This window comes from Alnus glutinosa, chromosome 1, assembly GCF_958979055.1.
Source record: "Alnus glutinosa chromosome 1, dhAlnGlut1.1, whole genome shotgun sequence".
NCBI classification, from domain to species: domain Eukaryota; kingdom Viridiplantae; phylum Streptophyta; class Magnoliopsida; order Fagales; family Betulaceae; genus Alnus; species Alnus glutinosa.
In genome coordinates, this window is record NC_084886.1 from 39,207,507 (window position 1) to 39,226,734 (window position 19,228).

At 34.3% G+C, this 19,228-nt stretch overlaps 1 protein-coding gene across 1 annotated transcript; it reads left to right on the plus strand.

The window, feature by feature from the left end:
• The first annotated feature begins 12,626 nt into the window (after positions 1-12,626).
• Positions 12,627-14,565, plus strand: LOC133858882 (protein DETOXIFICATION 55-like). Its single transcript, XM_062294335.1, has 2 exons — positions 12,627-12,789; positions 12,906-14,565. The coding sequence occupies exons 1-2, from the start codon at positions 12,745-12,747 to the stop codon at positions 14,280-14,282; spliced, it is 1,422 nt and encodes a 473-aa protein (XP_062150319.1). The 5' UTR covers positions 12,627-12,744; the 3' UTR covers positions 14,283-14,565.
• Positions 14,566-19,228: the final 4,663 nt, after the last annotated feature.

A 19,228-nucleotide genomic window follows, 5' to 3' on the forward strand; every position in this document is an offset into this window, starting at 1 on the left:
GATACTATATAAATTTTAAATTTTGACTATAGAATAAATATTATTTATTTCAAATGATAGGAAAAGAAATATAGGTAAAGCCTAAAGGCAAGGAGGACAGCACATAGAAGAAGCCTCCCTTTATTTCCATGACATTCCAAAGGTGCTTTGCCAAAACAAATCATTAAAGAACTATACCTTATCCTTATCAACCTACATCTTGCTGTTATCCTTACCAGTCATCTTTACGTTAGACTCCAATCTTAACTCATAATTAGTAACACATGCATGCAGGTGGAGGGTCAAATGTTCTTATCTTTACAATTCGTTTCTGGCCTAACCTATATATTTAATTATATATATATATATATATATAGCTTTACATTTATTATTTTATCGTTCTTTGACCATCAGAAAGCAGCACAAACAAGAAACTTGAATAGATCATATCTACATTGACATACAACCATGCTTTCACTTTCATAATTATTACCAATAATTGATTAAACTCTTATCTTGATTAATCTTTCCGACCAAGTCCCTACTAGTCCATATATACCATTCACTTCAATGACTTCATAGTGGTTGTAATAATAACAATGAAGTATATGTTTTGTTTCATTAGTAATTAATAATTAATGGGCCGTAACTAGAATTTATTTCGACTGCATTTGCATCATTTCGCTTTATTTAGTTCTTTTCCTGCCTGTATTGGAAAAGATTTCTTCTCATCTTTAGGCTCCTCAGCTTTTTTCACTTTCTCTCTTTGTACTAATAAAAACAAGAAAGTAATTAATAATGGACATTTTTAACTAGCTAGGCCGGCTAGAGTGATGATCGAGATCTTAATCTAAAATTTGAATTCCTTTGATCAATTTAATCGAAATGGGTAAATACACATGCAATTACAGGGTTTCTCCCCATAAAAAAAAAAAAAAAAAAAAAAAAAAAAAAAGAAAAAAAAAAAAAAGAAAGAAAGAAGATAGTATATATATTTCAACCCAAAATCATAAACTTAGGGTTGACTAATGATGCTTTTCTTTTTCTTTTCTTTTTTTTTTTTTTCTTTTTTTATATTGGTAAATGCAAAAAATTACAATTAAACCATCATAGGGCGCATGGGACAACTCAACTAGAAGCACCAAAGCAATAAAGGAGGAAAACAAAAAATAAAAGAGAATGCATCAAATGAACTATGCGACCCTATTAAATTTTGATACAAATACCATAAAATGAGATCACCATAAAAGATAATCAAACAAGATATACATGACCATCATAAGACCCTTTAACCCTATCCAAATCCTTATAAAAGAAAATTCAAATGACTATCACAAAATCCTTCATCCTTATCGAAATTCTTATAAAAAGAGATTTTAGATAAAGACATAACCCTCTTGGTACTCTTTAAATCTACCCAAACGCGTGAAAGACGACAGAGAGATCGAGAGTGAACACACGTAATAGTAGTATTAATACTGGGGTTTTTCATCTATATAAAAAAAAAAATACTGGGGTTTTTCAACATTGAGGAAGCCACGCCTGCCAAGATCGATGAGTGGGCGATATATAACAGGTGTTTGATAAAGGTGGCAAGTAGGCTTGTTTGATGTAGACGAGGCAAGTATATATATATATATATATATATATATATATATATATATATATATATATATATATATATTTATGAAGTAAGCTTAGCTATCGATGAGGGTGGTGAGAGCGCGCGTTGATAATGCTTTTGTGGTGGTAAAGAGCGCTGCTTTCCAGGTGGTACAATCGGGAGCAAGGTGAGGTGTCGCAGGCATGGGGCCGCCTTCCTTCTCTCTGCAATCCCTGCAAGACTACAAATTGCGGAAGCACTACAAAGATTCTTCATATAAAGCCGGCGCCACAGGGTCAGGGGAGGTAGATAGGTGGCACCGTTGCAACGTGTCTCCCAATGAATAGTCATTCATTATTATATTAATTAATATATCATAGGTGGGTGTTTTGTCTTTTTCATTGGTGAGAACTGAGAACTAGCTACTAGCTAGGGTTTTGTTGTAAATCTTAATCTAGCTAAATCCTAATCGAGTTTTGGATGGAAATATTACGTCATGTCTAAACAAATTTGGTTGTTGTTAAAGTTATCTCGTACGTCATTAATATATATGCAGGAAAAATATATAATTATCACAACAAGACAAACCATGACTGAGGGGAAATATTAATTATGGGAAGAAAAAGCCACCAAAAACAAATTAAATACGAAATTTTCATATATTTACACTATTGCGTGCATGTTATATGTAGAAGAAAAAATTATATTGATTTGATGAATGAAAGTGACGTTGGATTTCTAGCAGGTTTTATTTGAAACAGGCCAGGGGCTCGATTGTTTTAATTTCTTCTGAAAATCCTATAAATTTCTAATGATTTGGATGAGTTGTTGTGCCAGCTTATTGGCTTGTAGTGTCCAAGGAAGACAAGCTTTTTCGTTGGGCAATCCTTGAGGAAGATATATAAATTAAACTGAGGCCTCTCAAAGGCTAGCTAATGGCATGACAGAACTATCGCTTAAATACTTTTAATTTGGTACAATATAATGCGAAGAAAGATGTCTAAGGGCGGAATTAGAATTTTAGGAGAGAGGGGTAAAACTAAAAATATAAAATTTTTGGGGTAAAAAATAATTTTGAGGGGTCTATTTCATTTAAAAAAAAAAAAAAAAAAAACCTCTAAAAGTATGTAAAATATAAAAATATGAGGGCTCGTGTAACGAATATTGAAGTTACAAGTTGTTTAGTACTCACAGTACGTAGTTTATAGTTGATTACAGTACTTATGGTTTATTAGTATGAATTAGAGGAAAAAGTTTTAAATTTATCCGCAGCTCCAGCTTTATGGTTCACACAGTACCGATTAAATTTTCGTTGTAAACTAATAGAATAATATGCATAAAGATCAAATATTAATGAATTATTAGTCTAGGGCACTAAATCTCCTCTTTTTATGGAAATTGGCATGGAACATTTTTCCTCTGATAAGCATCCTTAACCCTTTTCTTCTAACTAAAAAAAAAAAAAAAAAAAGGGGAAAAAAACTTCACTTATTAGTCTGGATCTTTAATCACTTTTAGAAAAAAGTATCCAAACTTTAAAAGATCTCAATTTAGAAAATCTATTTTTCAATTTCAATCATCCGTGAGAATTTTCCGTTAAATCCTATTAAAATTCTCAAAATAACCATGTGTATATTTTTTTTTAAAAAAAAAATATTAAAATTTTCAAAGATTCAGGCATGGTTATTTTTGCAAATTTCATTAAATTTTGGCCAATACCTAAATCCTAGCAATTTTTTTCTTTTTTTCTTTTTTCCTAAAAAAATAAGGGGTATTTTAGGAATTTTGACAGAATTTAGTGGAAAATATAACTCATGGTTAAAATAAAAAATAAAATAAAATTGAAAAATGAATATTCTAAATTGACACTTTTTTAAAGTTTGTATACCTTTTAGAAAAAATAATTAAAAATCAAGAATTATAAGTAAAGTTTTTGAAAAAAAAAAAAAAATCATTCATTTTGACTTCGTTTATTGTTGATTTCAATATTTCTTCCCTCAACAATTTGATGATAATCAAATTATTATAGTCAATGACATTGACTTTTGAACTAATTAAACTAGGGTTTAATTATCTATTTTTAAAGAAAAAGGTGAAGAGTAATTTCATAAGTTTATATGATTGTAAGAGTACCTGATATTTTTCATGAAAGTGATCCTATGATTAAATTATTTCTAAACATTCTTAATTATAAAACTTATTTGGATTTTGCCACTATCATCAATGGTAGCGGCTTCTCAACTAAAATTGCGTTTTTCCTAAAAAAATAAGCAAGGAATGAAATCAAGAATAAAAAGTTTGAACTTTAGACTTTCATCACATTTTAAAAAATAGATCTGTGAGGAGGATAGAGCATATTTGATTCCTCGTCCTTTCTCTTTCCCTTTCTACTCTATGCTCCTTCCCTCCTCCTCCCATTCTGGTTTTTCCATTTGTTTGTAGGTATTCTTTGATCAAATCAACAATTTTGACATTTCCGTTACGTATCCGTCTATCTATTCATCTACCTCCGTACTATACCATTCATCTCTTCCCTGACCACTACTGCTGTTTGCTGGTTGTATTTTTGATTTGAATAAGAGTTTTATTCTCTTTAGATCTACCTTTATAGGCAATTTATGAGATAAAGGTTAGTAAGGTGAGAGGGGTTATCTCTCACGGCCTGGATAGTTCGGTGTGAAGGGTTATTTCCTACAGTCGATTTAAATAATTTTTCTAAGATATTTAGCTACCCTTTGTCTTAGATCTATTATGCTCGAAGTAGATCTGTTCGTTAACTATTTTTGTATGTGGGTTAACGGAAGATGCAAGTTATAGATACTCGTTAGATAGGACTTTATTGTAAGAATTTTGTTTGTATATAGGACTGTGTAACCTCATGGCATGTAATTATAATTTTGTAAAATTTTATGCTAGCTTTATATTCTTTGATCAATTAAATACAAATCAGATATTTCGTTAAAAAAAAAAAAAAAAAAAAAAAAAAAAAAAAAAAAACGACGAATGAAATCATACGTACTTTGATATTAAATATTTACTCGCGAAAAGACATTTCCTAGGCAACACTAATTAAATCCTTTGTAGTATTGCTTCGAAAATTTATTCCGCCCTAGACTCTTGCATAGGTGAATGCCACGTACACAAAATATCTAAGAGAAAAAGTTTGCCAATATTTAATAATTCCTAACATTTCATGTAAAATATGGGTGTAATTCTGAACCTGTTATATGTAACCGGCTGGAAAATTAGCTCCGGGTACTAATCGAAAATTTGGGAAATTGGTTTGGTACCTGGAGCTGGAGCCAGGTATTAGTTTTCTATACATCCGGTTATAATCGAGTAACCGGCTCTAGATGTATAATATATTAAAAAAAAAATTAAAAAATTACCCCTATCCTTTACCCTAAACACGCCCCTTAACCCTTTCCTATTTCCATTTTTTGTTTTTCTTTTCTCTTCTCGCTGCCCACAGCCTACTTCTTCTTCTTCACAAAATCTGAAACGCTCTCGGCTCTCCACTGTAACGCAGCACGCTCCCTAAACACGCCCCTTAACCCTTTCCTATTTCCATTTTCTGTTTTTCTTTTCTCTTCTCGCCGCCTACAGCCTACTTCTTCTTCTTCACAAAATCTGAAACGCTCTCGGCTCTCCACTGTCACGCAGCACGCTCTTACTTCTTCTTTTTAATTAGTTCTTCTTCTGTCACGCTCTCCACTATTGCCCACAACAAATTTGGTGATTTTTGAATCGGCCTTTGTCTTTGATCTTTCGATTCTTTCTCACCCTTATTGACTTCGTCTTTCTCTGTTTCTCTACAGATCTTGTGATTTTTGAAGTAGAATGAGCAAAAGAAGCAGTCTAGCAAACGGTTAGGTATGTTGTTCTTGTTAATTTTTGTTCTTTAATGGCTTTATTGGTTTTATGGTTTTAAATCTATACAGATCTTATTAATTTTTGTTCTTTAAATCTGGTTCAATTTTAAATATGTTTTGATACTTTGAATACTTTCTATTATGTTTGTTTTTAGATATCTTTAAATCTCGTACTTTGAATACTTTCCGTTTTGATAAGGTGCTTGAGTACATAAAAAATAGATATTTTTCTAACATCACATACACAGAAGCATAAATAAACAAGATTTAATATTATAAATCTTGATCTGTTTTGATCTGGTGTTTGAAATTTTTGCAGAGGATGCATGTTTTTGTTGAGGTGGAACCAATCCTCAAATTTGCATAATGTATGTGTCCTAGCTTACAGCCAAACAGGATGACACAAATTAGAAATCAGGAATTCTTTGTTATAGTAATTGAAATTTGGATTCATTTTGTTAGTGGTTGAATGATGATGGGATGAAATAAATCTATACGATGGCACAAATGAGAAACTAGGAATTATTTGTTACAATAATTGAAATTTCTTGATTGAATTAGGCCTAATATCTTAATAGTTGGGCTAAAACGTTTAAATAAAGCAAAAAAAAGTTTAAATGAAGTTAAACAAAAGTATGCCCAATACTTAAAATAGGGTTAAAAAGTAGTTTTTTTTTTTTTGAACAAAAAAAAATACTACCCAGTTCAGATAACTGATTCGGAAGCCGGTTCTTGGTTATTGGGTACCCGGTTCAGATAACCGATTCTGAAGCCGGTTTCCGGTTATTACCCAATAACCAGGAACCAGCTTCGAGTTTACACCCTTATGTAAAACACTTTTTCAAATAAAAAATGCAAAACACCTGGCAAACACACATATACAAACAGACCATAGGCCTCGGTCTAATCGAAGGACAAGCTTTATATGTACCTGGTATTAGGGGTGAAAATTCGTATTTGCATGTCGAGATCATGTCATGTTGAAGTATACATATAAGTACTATATAAGTCAACCCTAATCCGATTCATTTAATTAAATGAGTCATTACATTGCATGTCAAATTCATATTATATTAAAACATAAATATAAGACTCCTCAAGTAAAGTAATTTAATTAAATGAAAGCATATGCCAAACAGCCTTTTGTGTAGTTTGTTTGAACCAAGCTTAGTTAGAGAAAAAAACAAAAGAAAAAACTAGCAGAGGCTACAGCCTCGAAACAATTAATGCTACTTATTATTCATAGGGATCCTGTCAACACGTGTGATGAAATCTTTATCTACGGAGACTTTCAGGGGGCCCTCTTTTTGTCCTATCCCTCACAAATCTAATGGCGCCTGACTTCCCATGGGTCCCAACGGAGAATTAATTGACAGTTCAGGGATGGAAATTTTTTGAAAGATGAGGGGGCTTTCCGGGACACGTGGACGATTAGAAGTGATAGGGCATGGGCCCGCATTGAGAACGATGCTTGATGGAAAGTGAGGTGGCAAATTGAAGTACACATGACGTATGGATTAGCGTTGCTAAAGGAGACTGTTTGGCAACACGTTCCACCTTGCTCCCCCGGCCTAACCCAATCTATATATAATATATAAGGCCTAAATGCTTGGCATAATTAAGCCCCCGACCCTATAGTACTCTTTTTCGACCAACGTTCAAATAAAATGGGCTTAAAATTTATCTAGACTTAAGCCCACTAAGGTGCTTTGTCCCGTTGCTCTAATTGATGCCCAATTGCCTATGGGTTGATCGACATTTATTTTTTATTTTTTTATTTTTAAATCAAATACAAAAAGGGTTCCAAGTGATCAAAATATTGAAAAGGAGTGGCCTCCATTACAACATACTAAAAACGAAAAAATAGCATAACAAATAAACAAACAATAATAAGAAATGGACCAAACAAATAACATCACAAAGCGGTTTCTAAAGCAAAAAGAATAGCAAACCACAAAAGGTTTACCAACCTTAAATACACAAGTGTAAGAACCTCAAGAGGTTCAAATCCATCTACACCCCGCCATGAAACAACGATGATCACCGAAAAGAAGCTGAAGCTGAAGCAGAAAAGACATTGTCAAAATCCGAGTGTAGCACTTCGGTCTTCACCGGGATGGAGTTGGAAAAAAAAAAAGAATTTAAGGAAAAAAGAGGGTATCTAGGGTAATATTGTATACCTATTAGGCCATTAGCCATTAAGTGATTGCAAACTTGTTATGAAATGATAATTTGGACCGAAAATTGAGTAGCTTTGGGGCATGAGTTTTGGGTAATAATATATTATTAGCATGTTAGCAGGTCTTAATTGGTGTACTGTGAAATCTAAATCACTCAGTCCCGCTCATTCTGGTGGCCTTTAATTAGCACTAAGCTCCAAATTAGGGCGAGTGTTTGGCTTCTAATATATATATATATATATATATATATATATATATATATATATATATATATATATATATATATATATATATATATATATATCATATCGTAATTGTGACAGTTTGGTGGATTAAAGGTGCATGTTAGGGGGTGTCTTTTAGCTAGAATTGGACAATTTCATCGTTGGCCAGCGAATCTGAGTCTAATTCGCAAAGGCTTTTAAGCACGCACGCTAGCAAGGCAAATCCAATGATCGATCTCCACTCTCCAGCTCAAAGGATTCCACTTGTTTATTAAAATGGGGAGAATCAATAAGTGACCTCCCTCATAGGGCAGATTAAGAGGGAAGAAGAATCCAGAAAAAAAAAGGAGTTAGGCAAGTGGATGCCATGCACATGCTTCCAGTGATTTTCACCATCCATGGAATATTGTGAAGCCGATGCAAACTCCATTAATGGATCCTACCTATTCTAGATTCCACATTCTTCTATATATATAACCTTTTTTTTTTCTTTTTCTTTTTTTTTTTTGGGTTTAGGTCTAGGAAAACAATTACATTTGCTATTTACATAATCTGACTTTAATTCGGTTTTGTAGTTCAAAATTTAAGCAATTTAAATATAATTATTTAGTAGTTGACGTACATACGTGATAAATATTACATATACCATTACGTTAGTTTGTAAGGTAGTTATACTTATATTAAAAGTTGTAGTACCCTAAACATTTTATTTATTCTAGCTTGCGGACAATTAACGGTTGTTTTTATTAATTTCCTTGCATTAAACAATAACCCTTTGTTATACTGAATATGACTTTCAAGAACAATTTTGTGGTTAAAATTTTGTTTTATTGAATCTAACGGTGTATATAATGTCACGTTATTTAAAAATACTAAATGACATGACAATTAATGTTATGATGCTAAGTGTCACACATGGCTTAAGTGCAACCTTAATCATGTGTATATAAGTTTTTTGACATCTTAGCTTCTCCTTTGTAAGTCGGTTTTCAATTGTGAATTATATTTGAAGTTTGTATAATTTGGTATAGCAAGCCCCACGTACCTAGCTCGCGGGCTTAAGTGTGAATGTCAGTTGTAGAGCGTGATGTTATATTATGTTCTTTAAGTGTTCTACGTGGTTTAAGTGCAATTTTAACCATATAAATTATTAGACGTACACCCTCTCATTACAAGTCGATTTTTAAAGTTGCATGAATTATATATACCTGAGATTTGTATTAAAAAACATATTAATCATGCTACAACATATACAGTGTTTAATTTGTAAAATTTAATCTGATCATACATTTTTAAAAATTTAGAAAGCCAAATATATAATTTGCTGACCATCTTAAAGTACGAGAGAGAGTGACAGAGTTGTTCGTGGTTTGTCTAAACGTGTTAATATCTCTAAATGTCCATTTGTTTTGAAAATAAAATAAAATAAATAATAAATAATAATAATATATAAAATACCTGGATCCTATGCTTTAGCAAGGCCACCCAAACGAGAAATTATTCAATTAACTGGATCTGTTCCCATTTGTACAAAATCTCCATGTATCCTATGCTTTAGCAAGGCCACCCAAACGAGAAATTATTCAATTAAATGGATCTGTTCCCATTTGTACAGAATCACCATGCATCTGGAGATCGAAGATCTGTCGGATCACAGTCAACGTCTGTATTTACAAGGTCATTAGCCATAAGTGATAATCATTTGAAACTATAAAAGGACTAAATTAGTTCGATTTATTTGACAATTGAAAGGAATCACTACAGTTTCTAGTTTGTCGACGTATTGCTTTTTGATACATTCTTTCCAACACTTGCAAAACAATAAGAAGCTTTTCCAGTGTGCCGATGAGGTCTCACTCCAATGCCGAAGTCAGATTTAATAGACAAATATTTGAGAATATGAGAGTACTTAAATATCAGAGAGATCAGAAAGCTTTGATCCCTGTGATCGTGTCCTATTTATAGGCATGTAGTTCTGATATAGTCGGAGTGCTCTGATATAATTCAATTAGAAGTCTAATCCCCAGATTGTGTGGGATTAGACATCTTCAAGGGAGTCCAGTTCGGGTAGGACTAGTCTTTAGCTGAATCGGAATAGAGATCTTATCCTATATCTTGTGGGATAAGATCATCCCGGAAAATCCTGAATAGAGTCCCTCCGGCATCTTCCCAGGGAATTATAGATCGAGCCTATCCCATAAATCCCAACTGTAATATATATCAGGATAAGAATTGCAACATACTCTGTCCATATCACCTCATGGTAGTCCCGAGAAATCCATTCCTGGGACCAACTGGATGTGGGCATTCCGTATGTTCTCCTTGTGTTCCTAGGACAATGATGTTCTGAGACTGTGATGACCGACCGGGTCTTCCTGACCCTTGCTTTGGGCCGGATGAACCGACTGGGCCCATGAGCTCGATCATGGGCTTGCTTAGGCTTCGAGGAATGATAATTTCCCCAACAAATATCATCTGATTTAATCATAAACTCTAACAGTAATAGTAGCATTTCAAAGTTTTAAAATTAGGATACTTTACATTTAGAGTTTTTAAACTTTGGAGTTGTGATTGCAAAAGTGATAAAATATCATGAAAATGGTAAATGAAGTTTCCCCTTATAAATTTACACTTTAACCCTATATATATATATATATATATATATAAAAGCTAGTAATTCGTATAAGCAATTGTTCCTTATTATTATTTTTAGATGAATAAGTGATTTCATAAACAAATGCAAGAATTAACATATACAATGCACTCCAGCATTTAGCTGGAACAACAGTTACAGCAGTCTAGTAACTAACATCTACCTAAGCTCTAGCTTTTCAGAGCAAACATACATGGAACACACTCTGAAAAAAAAACAGCAACAGCAAAACAAAACACTGTCGTATCGATCTGACTATAGCTTGAATTCTCAAGTCACGTTCACTTTGGTACGTAGCTGACGTGGAATTCAATTCCTAATTGGATTTGGACTACGTACGTCGACGCCGACTTTTCACCTTAATTATAAAAGGAGTAACAGCTAGGGTTCAGCCCTGTCGTATCGATCTGACTATATACACGCAAATGCACTTATATCTATATTCAGACTCACAATTACAATAATTCAATTTATATATATATTACATTATGAAGAACATTTTTTTTAAAAAAAAATATTAACACACGTTCTCGTTACAAAATTAAAAATAATACAAATGAAATTATACAAACCTATACGAATTGAGTTGAGCTTATATGAGTCGAACCTAAATTTATATGAGTTTAAATTTTTCGTTCAAGCTCTACTCATTTAATAAACGAATCGATCCGAAGCCAAGCTCATCCAAGCCTATCTCTGCTCGCTTACAACCCTAAGCCCATGCCTTCTCTGGTTTGAAGTTCCTTAGAACCCTACGAGTTCCAACACCAATTTCTCTAATCAAAAACTTATTCCTCTTTCCAAAATCGTTTATCTGATCCCAACACCTACTCGTCTTCATCTCCTTGCCAACCCGTTGAGCAAGCTGTTGCAGACATCGGTTATGTTCCGGTGGCTGGAGAGGATTCGCTTGCTGAAGAGAGTGGTGAGAGCAACAGTGCACCGGGCGTGAATGGTGGTCACGGTGGTTTGACCCACGGTGCTTCATTGGCTGTAGTAGCTACTGGTAGGGCCTGTGAATCTTGGTGAACGAGCCAGAGGTTGCCGTCTTGAGGGGACGACCCAAAAGCTTCATGACACAAAGCTTCCGCATTTGGTGCTGGAAAGGACAGTAGTGATCGAGTGAAGACCATGTCGATCGGCATGACCAATATTGGTGGGGTAGCTGATGGCTATGGTGGCCGGATGGTTGGAGAAGAAGTTGTCTTGGACCTGAAGGACCTGGCGCGCCACCTCAAGGCTTGGCACGGCCACCATGTGTAAGTACCCCGTGCTGAGGTTTAGCGAAGGGAGCAAGAATGACTCGGTTGTGGGATTGGGGTTGCTGTGGAATTTGGGGGTTTGTTAATTTTAGTTGCTGAGAAAACATTTTCTCATCAACCAAATTACTTTTTTTTTTTTTTTAAGTGATGGTTAAACAATTGTCTTTAATCCTCACGAAAATACGTACTTCGATCTTCTTGATCAAACACTTAAAATAATGTGGTAAGTTAAGGTGACGCATAATAAGGCCAGAAGCACAGTAGAACTTTATTGACCAATCACAAACAATATAAAAGGCACCAAATAATGATGGTCCTCACAATCACGTGAAGAAAGATTCAGCTAGCTAGTATACCGTATATGTATGATTTTTTTCGGAAGAGTAATAGATATGTTTCCAACTATTTTAGAAAATGACAAGAAAAATGATCGAAGGAGTACTGATATTCTGTGGCATGCTCTGCAACGATTCAGTATCATAGTACCCTTTAATTAACAGTTTAACAAGATTTGATTTATGAGCTTCTAGCTTTTCCATGCATGATCAGTACTCTACATTTCTTCTAGTTTTTTTTTTTTTTTTTTTGGTTTTTTTTTTTTAATTTTTTTTTTTAAACGGCGACATGACATTTCACTCAACAATTCTTTAATTTTGAGTTTTATAAAAAAAGAAAAAAGGCAATGCTATAAAATATATGCAATTAATTAATCACCACTTTTCATGTATATAAAAAAGGTTCGATCCCCCACCATTTCTGCCCGTTATATAAAATTCTTCACACTCGTTTCAAACACTGATCACTTTGCTCTCTCTCTCTCTCTCTCTCTCGCTCTCTCTCTCTCTGCGCGTGTGTGACTGTGTGTTGTTGGCAAAAGGAGATCCACCGTCAATATATATATATCCCTCTACATATCTCCAAATATTGCTCTGAGATACTCAAAACGCAAGTCTATCCCAAAAGAAACAAATATGGTTGCGGCAGAGACACCCGAAAAGTACCCGACAGTGCAAGAGGTACGTACAAAATCTTACGATTCCTACAAAACGTTTTCATCAATTAAATATATTAGAGAGAGAGAGAATATCCCTCTTCACACAATTTTTTTTTTTTTTTTTCATTTTATCTGCAGGCGGTGGATGAACTAAAGAGAATGACAGACATAGGCTTCCCTGTAGCAGCCATGAGCTTTCTGGGGTACCTCAAAAACATGATCTTGGTCGTTTGCATGGGAAGGCTGGGAAGCCTAGAGCTCGCAGGCGGCGCTTTAGCCATTGGCTTCACTAACATCACCGGCTACTCAATCCTCTCAGGGCTGGCCATGGGCATGGAGCCCCTTTGCAGCCAGGCCTTCGGTTCACGAAACTTCTCCATGCTCTCTCTTACTTTACAAAGAACAATTCTTCTCTTACTCGTCGCTTCATTCTCCATCGCCCTACTATGGATTAACCTCGAACCCCTCATGCTTATCCTCCACCAAAACCCAGATATAACACGTGTCGCCACCCTATACTGCCGCTTTGCCATCCCGGATCTCTTTGCCAATAGCCTCCTTCATCCTCTTCGAATCTATCTGCGTAGTAAAGGCACAACGTGGCCTTTGATGTGGTCCAGTTTGTTAGCAATCATTCTACACATTCCAATCACAATCTTCTTAGCCTTCACTCTTCGTCTCGGAGTCCAAGGAATAGCAATTTCCACTTTTGTAACCAATTTCAATACGCTCTTCTTCCTCGCGGGTTACATTTTGTACACCCGCGCCGCTGAGGAGCCGCCTTTGTGTATGCCACTCTTAACGCAACTTTCGTCTTCGCCAGGTGAGGAATGGGGTAAGCTGCTTGGACTCGCCATACCAAGCTGTCTCGCCGTTTGTTTGGAGTGGTGGTGGTACGAGTTCATGACAATTCTAGCCGGCTACCTTCACAATCCTCGCGTGGCGCTTGCGGCATCCGCCATAGTAATACAAACCACCTCTCTCATGTACACATTACCGACAGCGCTGAGCGCATCGGTGTCGACCCGCGTAGGGAACGAGCTCGGCGCGAGGCGGCCGGAGAGGGCCCGTCTGGCAACAATGGTGGCAATAGGATTGGCCATGGTGAGCTCGTTAGTGGGGTTGTTGTGGACCACTCTAGGGAGACAATCGTGGGGAAGAGTGTTCACAAATGATAGCGATGTTCTGGAGCTAACCATGAGTGTTCTACCTATAATTGGAGTTTGCGAGTTAGCAAACTGCCCACAAACTACAAGTTGTGGGATTCTGAGAGGAAGCGCAAGGCCAGGTGTTGGGGCAGGGATCAACTTTTATGCGTTTTATTTGGTGGGTGCACCGGTTGCCATCGTTTTAGCCTTTGTTTGGAAGCTAGGGTTTGTGGGTCTGTGTTATGGGCTTTTAGCAGCTCAAATTGCATGTGCGGTCTCCATCTTGGTGGTGGTCTACAAGACAGACTGGGAAAGAGAATCTCTAAAAGCCAAAGACTTGGTGGGAAAGACTAGTAGTAGCTGGTAGCGATGCGCGCCGGACCAAACACTAGTCAAATGTACGTGAGGAAGGTCTCGGTTTTCTCAAAGACGAAAAGGATTTTGAAAATTGAAAAACAGATTTTGGGGAAGGAAGCCAGTAAGGAATACACAATTTTAGGATTTTAACGGCACAGATTCTAAATACACTACTTTGTTTCATCACTACGTACGTGTTTTCTTGTCTTTTCTTTGTCTAATTAATGTACTCTTTACCAATCTCCATGCATGTTGGTCCAATTAAAGTTTTATATATATATAGTAAAATAATAGATGCTAGTTGCAAGGATCGATCTCTTCTCTTCGATCTCTTTTCTTTTCGATTTTTTTTTTCTTTTTTATAATATTGTAACATATATATATATTCTTGCAAATGTTTCTTCCCACTCCGATCCTGCATATAGATATAGCCCATCAAAAAGCTTAAAAGATATTGCATGGATCAACTTCTTATGCCTAGAGCTTGATCATAAGATCGATGTTCTTGCATATATACAGATCCTAAGAGCAATATTATGCCTGCACATGTACGCATGTGGATATGTACGGGCTTACAAGAAAATAAAATTAACACGCATGTGGATATGTATGGGCATGCATGTGTTTAGGCAGAGATGGCGCTTCGATGACAGAGGATGAAACGTACGTCTCATGGCTTGCCTATATAGCGAGAACGTACATTATATTGTACATTAATATTATCTGCAATTAATTGTATTTATCCATCTAATTAATCCCTCAAATGAATCGTAAAAGATAATGTCATTTCACATATGACAATTAATGACCCAATGCCCTATCCTCGAAAAAAAGCTCCAAAGTTTCGTGATATTAATAAATTTGAATGGTGGTACTTGGAGACCTTTAGCTCATGTTCCCTAAACTTTTTGTCTAGCAGATCTCATCTTGTTTTAATTTTTTTGAGCCAAGCAAAAAAGTTTTTAAAAGGCATGATACCTTTTATTTTTTAAGAGAGATTAATTATATTTTTTGTTAATCCAACAGGAAGAGTTCATAAATAAAAGAAAATGGAAATTGAAAATGGTGTAAATTAAAGGGTCACCGTACGTAGACAAACCACTTAAGAAAGTTTAATTATTTGTAATTTAGAATTCAATTAATTGTCCCTCCAACCAAATGGACTTCCATCGCATTATGAAAATGAAAGTGGCACAAAAACTCATTCTAGCTTACGTCCCATCACAATTTTATTGGCCTCATGTATTAGTATATATTCATTAGTCGTTAATTTTTTTAATAGTTGTTGGACACTATCACAACAGTTTAGTAAGATGGATGTGTAATATATATAGCATTATTTCATTCCAATATTCAAGTAATTAAATATCAATTGAATAATATTACATATTACATGATCTTTATCTCATCTAATTCTATTGAGTTGATGTAACATTAGTCTGTTGATCAATTCTTAGAAGCAGTGCTCGTCAATCTTTAATTCTGCTCGTTTAAAAAAGATTTTTAAAAAAAAAACAGAAACTTATAAGTACTGCCACGGTACCCTAAAAGAAAGGGTATACTCCGTTAGAATCAGCTGATAAATATCAATTTAAAAAAAAATAAATAAATAAAATAATAGGGGCCAAGTAGAATTTGGACCACATAGATTCTCAAGTGAACACATACAGATTCAACGATTTCTATGTAGAGCGGCCATTAATTAAGGGCTTCCTACAATCGCTGGGGGTAGATCAAGACCTTGAAACTTGAGATTTATGATTAATTAATTAAGCATGTCATGCTAATAGCTTTGCACGGAAAAAGTTGGCTTTTTATTTTTATTTTTATGATTCCCTGGGCTGAATTCAAGAAGAAATCGGTGCAATATTTTGGGAGCGGAGAAGGAAAAATTCCGGATTTCATCCGGAAATTTGGTTGTACAGTGGCATTCTTGTAATTATAAATAATTACAAGAATACCACTGTACAGCCAAATTTCCGGATGAAATCCGGAAATTTTCCTTCTCCCCGGTATTACCCATATTTTGGAGAGGCCACTTCACTTCAGGCGTTTCGATATGCTAGCCAGCACATGAATTACGGTTTAATGGTGTGAGGAGTCCTTCACTTATAACTCATGATTTTTCATTATTTTTGTAAAAAATATATTTAATTTTAAAAAAATATCAATTTAGAGTATCCATCTTTCAATTTTTTTTTTTCCAATTTCACTTATTCGTTATAATTTTTTATTAAATCTTGTCGAAATTCTCAAAATACCCCTCATATTTTTTTTAGAAAAAAAGAAAAAAATTGTTAGGATTTAAGTGTTGGTCAGAATTTAACGAAATTTGCAAAAATATTTATGCTCGAATGATGAATCTTTCAAAAAATTTATAATTTTTTTAAAAAAAAAAAAAAAAAAACATAAGAGTATTTTGAAAATTTTGACAGAATTTAACTGAAAATTCTAACAGAAGATTGAAACTAAAAAATAAATAAAAAATTGAAAGATGGATACCATAAATTAACATTTTTTAAAATTTGGATACTTTTTTTATAAAATTGATGAAAGATCCGAAATTATTAGGGAAGATTTTCCTAACATTAAACATGTGGCTGTTGGACACCCTCCCATTTCAAACCAATTTTTAAGAATGAGTTGTACTTACCAAAAATTTATATAATTTTACGTGCAATTAATTCTAGGTTGAACTGATCAATTGCATGTGTTGCTCTAAGAATAACTTAATTAAAGTAGTGATAATGGTGTCGGCGCGGAGTGATTTGTTGCCCTTCCTGAAGCATCTTTGAATCTCTCTCTCTCTCTAAAAAAAATTGTTCTTAATTAACCCAATTATAACCCAACAACAAATCATGCATTCATGAATAGCTCGAGTTTTACCGACAAATCATTAATGAATTAATTCATTTTATTTATTTATTTTTGTTTAATTTCATCCCAATAACAGCTTATATATATTTTTCACCCTTTTTTTAAGGGATTAAGTACTTAGAAATAGACTTAATTTATATATGAGATTTCCTTACTAATCATGCATGTGTTATATACTAACATATATATATATATAGTCTCACGCGTACGTACTGAATATATTTGCAATATATAGCAGTACGTACTGTACATTGCAAATCATATGATCCACTGTTCTATATATAGATTAGGGCATTAGGGCTTTGTTCCAAAGCTGCTTTCGATGTTAGGTGATAGATCGAAAGGATTCACATCGATCGTGGATGATCATTAAATCGATTTCCCATATCGAGTTAAACATGCCATGCATAGTTTAGAAAGGCCGTGGATATGTGTTCAAACTGCATGTGATTAAAAGGAGGCATATTATATATGGTCATGTGAAGAAGAGGGTTCCAGCTGGGCACATCAACATGCATGCATGTGACTGAGTTGACATTAACCTAATTAAAAAGTTTCACCACTTGATTAGGTGAAAAGCCTGGAAATTATATAATTAAACGCACATTTTCCACAAGGGAAAATGAACTGATTAATTAGTTTTAATTTTGCTTGCATTTACGTACCATGCATAAATGGAGAAACTTGGTCGATTGAGAGGCGATCGATGTGAAGTCACGTACAAATCAGAAAGTATAAAGGATGGAGTACTCCAAGTAGTCGTCACTGATCGATCACCATACACGTGCATGGTACATGTCCCATATATATATGACTTCTTGTGTTCTTAATAATTTCTTTGTTGTCGTCTAGATGGGGGGTTTTTATTTCCTTAATTACTTTTCTCCATGGACAAATTAATAAGCAGGCCTATATATTTCTCTATGGAGAACTTAATCCAGATGCGGAAGAACTCTTTAACATGGATAGGTTCATGGCCTGAGCTAATTTACTGGTAAACCCAGAAGCCCTAATGGGCTCAAATCCAAGAAAAGTTCTACTCGTGAAAGAAACCGGTAAACTATGCCTATTTACAACTTTAAATAATTCTGTTCCAATAATTACCAAGTTATTAGTCTTTAGACTCATAATTATTTACTAATTAAAGCAAGATTTTTTTTCAAAAAAAAAAAAAAAAAAAAAACTAGAGAGAAATTTTCAGTGCACGATTAATCAAATAATATGATTGTGTTAGCTAGATAAACCCTCAATACTTGTACAAATAAAATGAAGACGATTTATTTTATGGTTCAGATTTTTTTTTTTATTTTTTATTTTTGAATCTAATGATGTATATTGAGCTACGTCGTTTAAAATTTTTTAATGATGTGAAGCACACAGTAACATATATACCATTAGATCCGTAAAATTTAATCTATATCATGAAACGGAGAAGATCATGATGCTTGTAAAAGCCGTTTGGTTGGGACGACGACCCTAAAAGATTAGGTTTGGTTGTATTTAAGTAAAAAAAATCCAGATGCTTGTGGGTATTTGGATTTTTTCCCAACTTTATTTTGCTGGAAATGTGGATTCTCTTGTAGAGAAACGGGTATCCCACATTCCCCTTACCTTGAAAAAGATTTTTATTTCTCCTAATCGAATAAAATTAATGCTCTTAATCAAATTGCATAAACCCATAAAACCCTTTTCAATACAAAACATGACATCAAATTAACATTTGCCCAAACTAACCCACACTCCTTGCTCCCGAAGAATAAATAGCTAGCTTATTCGAGAAGCTAATTAGGAGGTTCAATGGTTCATTTTTCCTTTTCGCTTCGCCATCGTTTCTCGGTGAAAATCGATCATCTTCTCCTTTATATTTTATTTTTTGTTTTATTATTATTATTATTATTATTATTATTATTAGATATTGTTATGCTTATATAAGAAAAGTTAAGACTATGTGAGAGTTTTGTTATGACAATTTTTCAATGCTATTTGTTGGGTTTGATTTTGACCATTTGATGACGTTAGATGTTGCTACTTTATGTTTTTAGTTTCATTTACGGCACACTTACTGACTTACAAGTTACA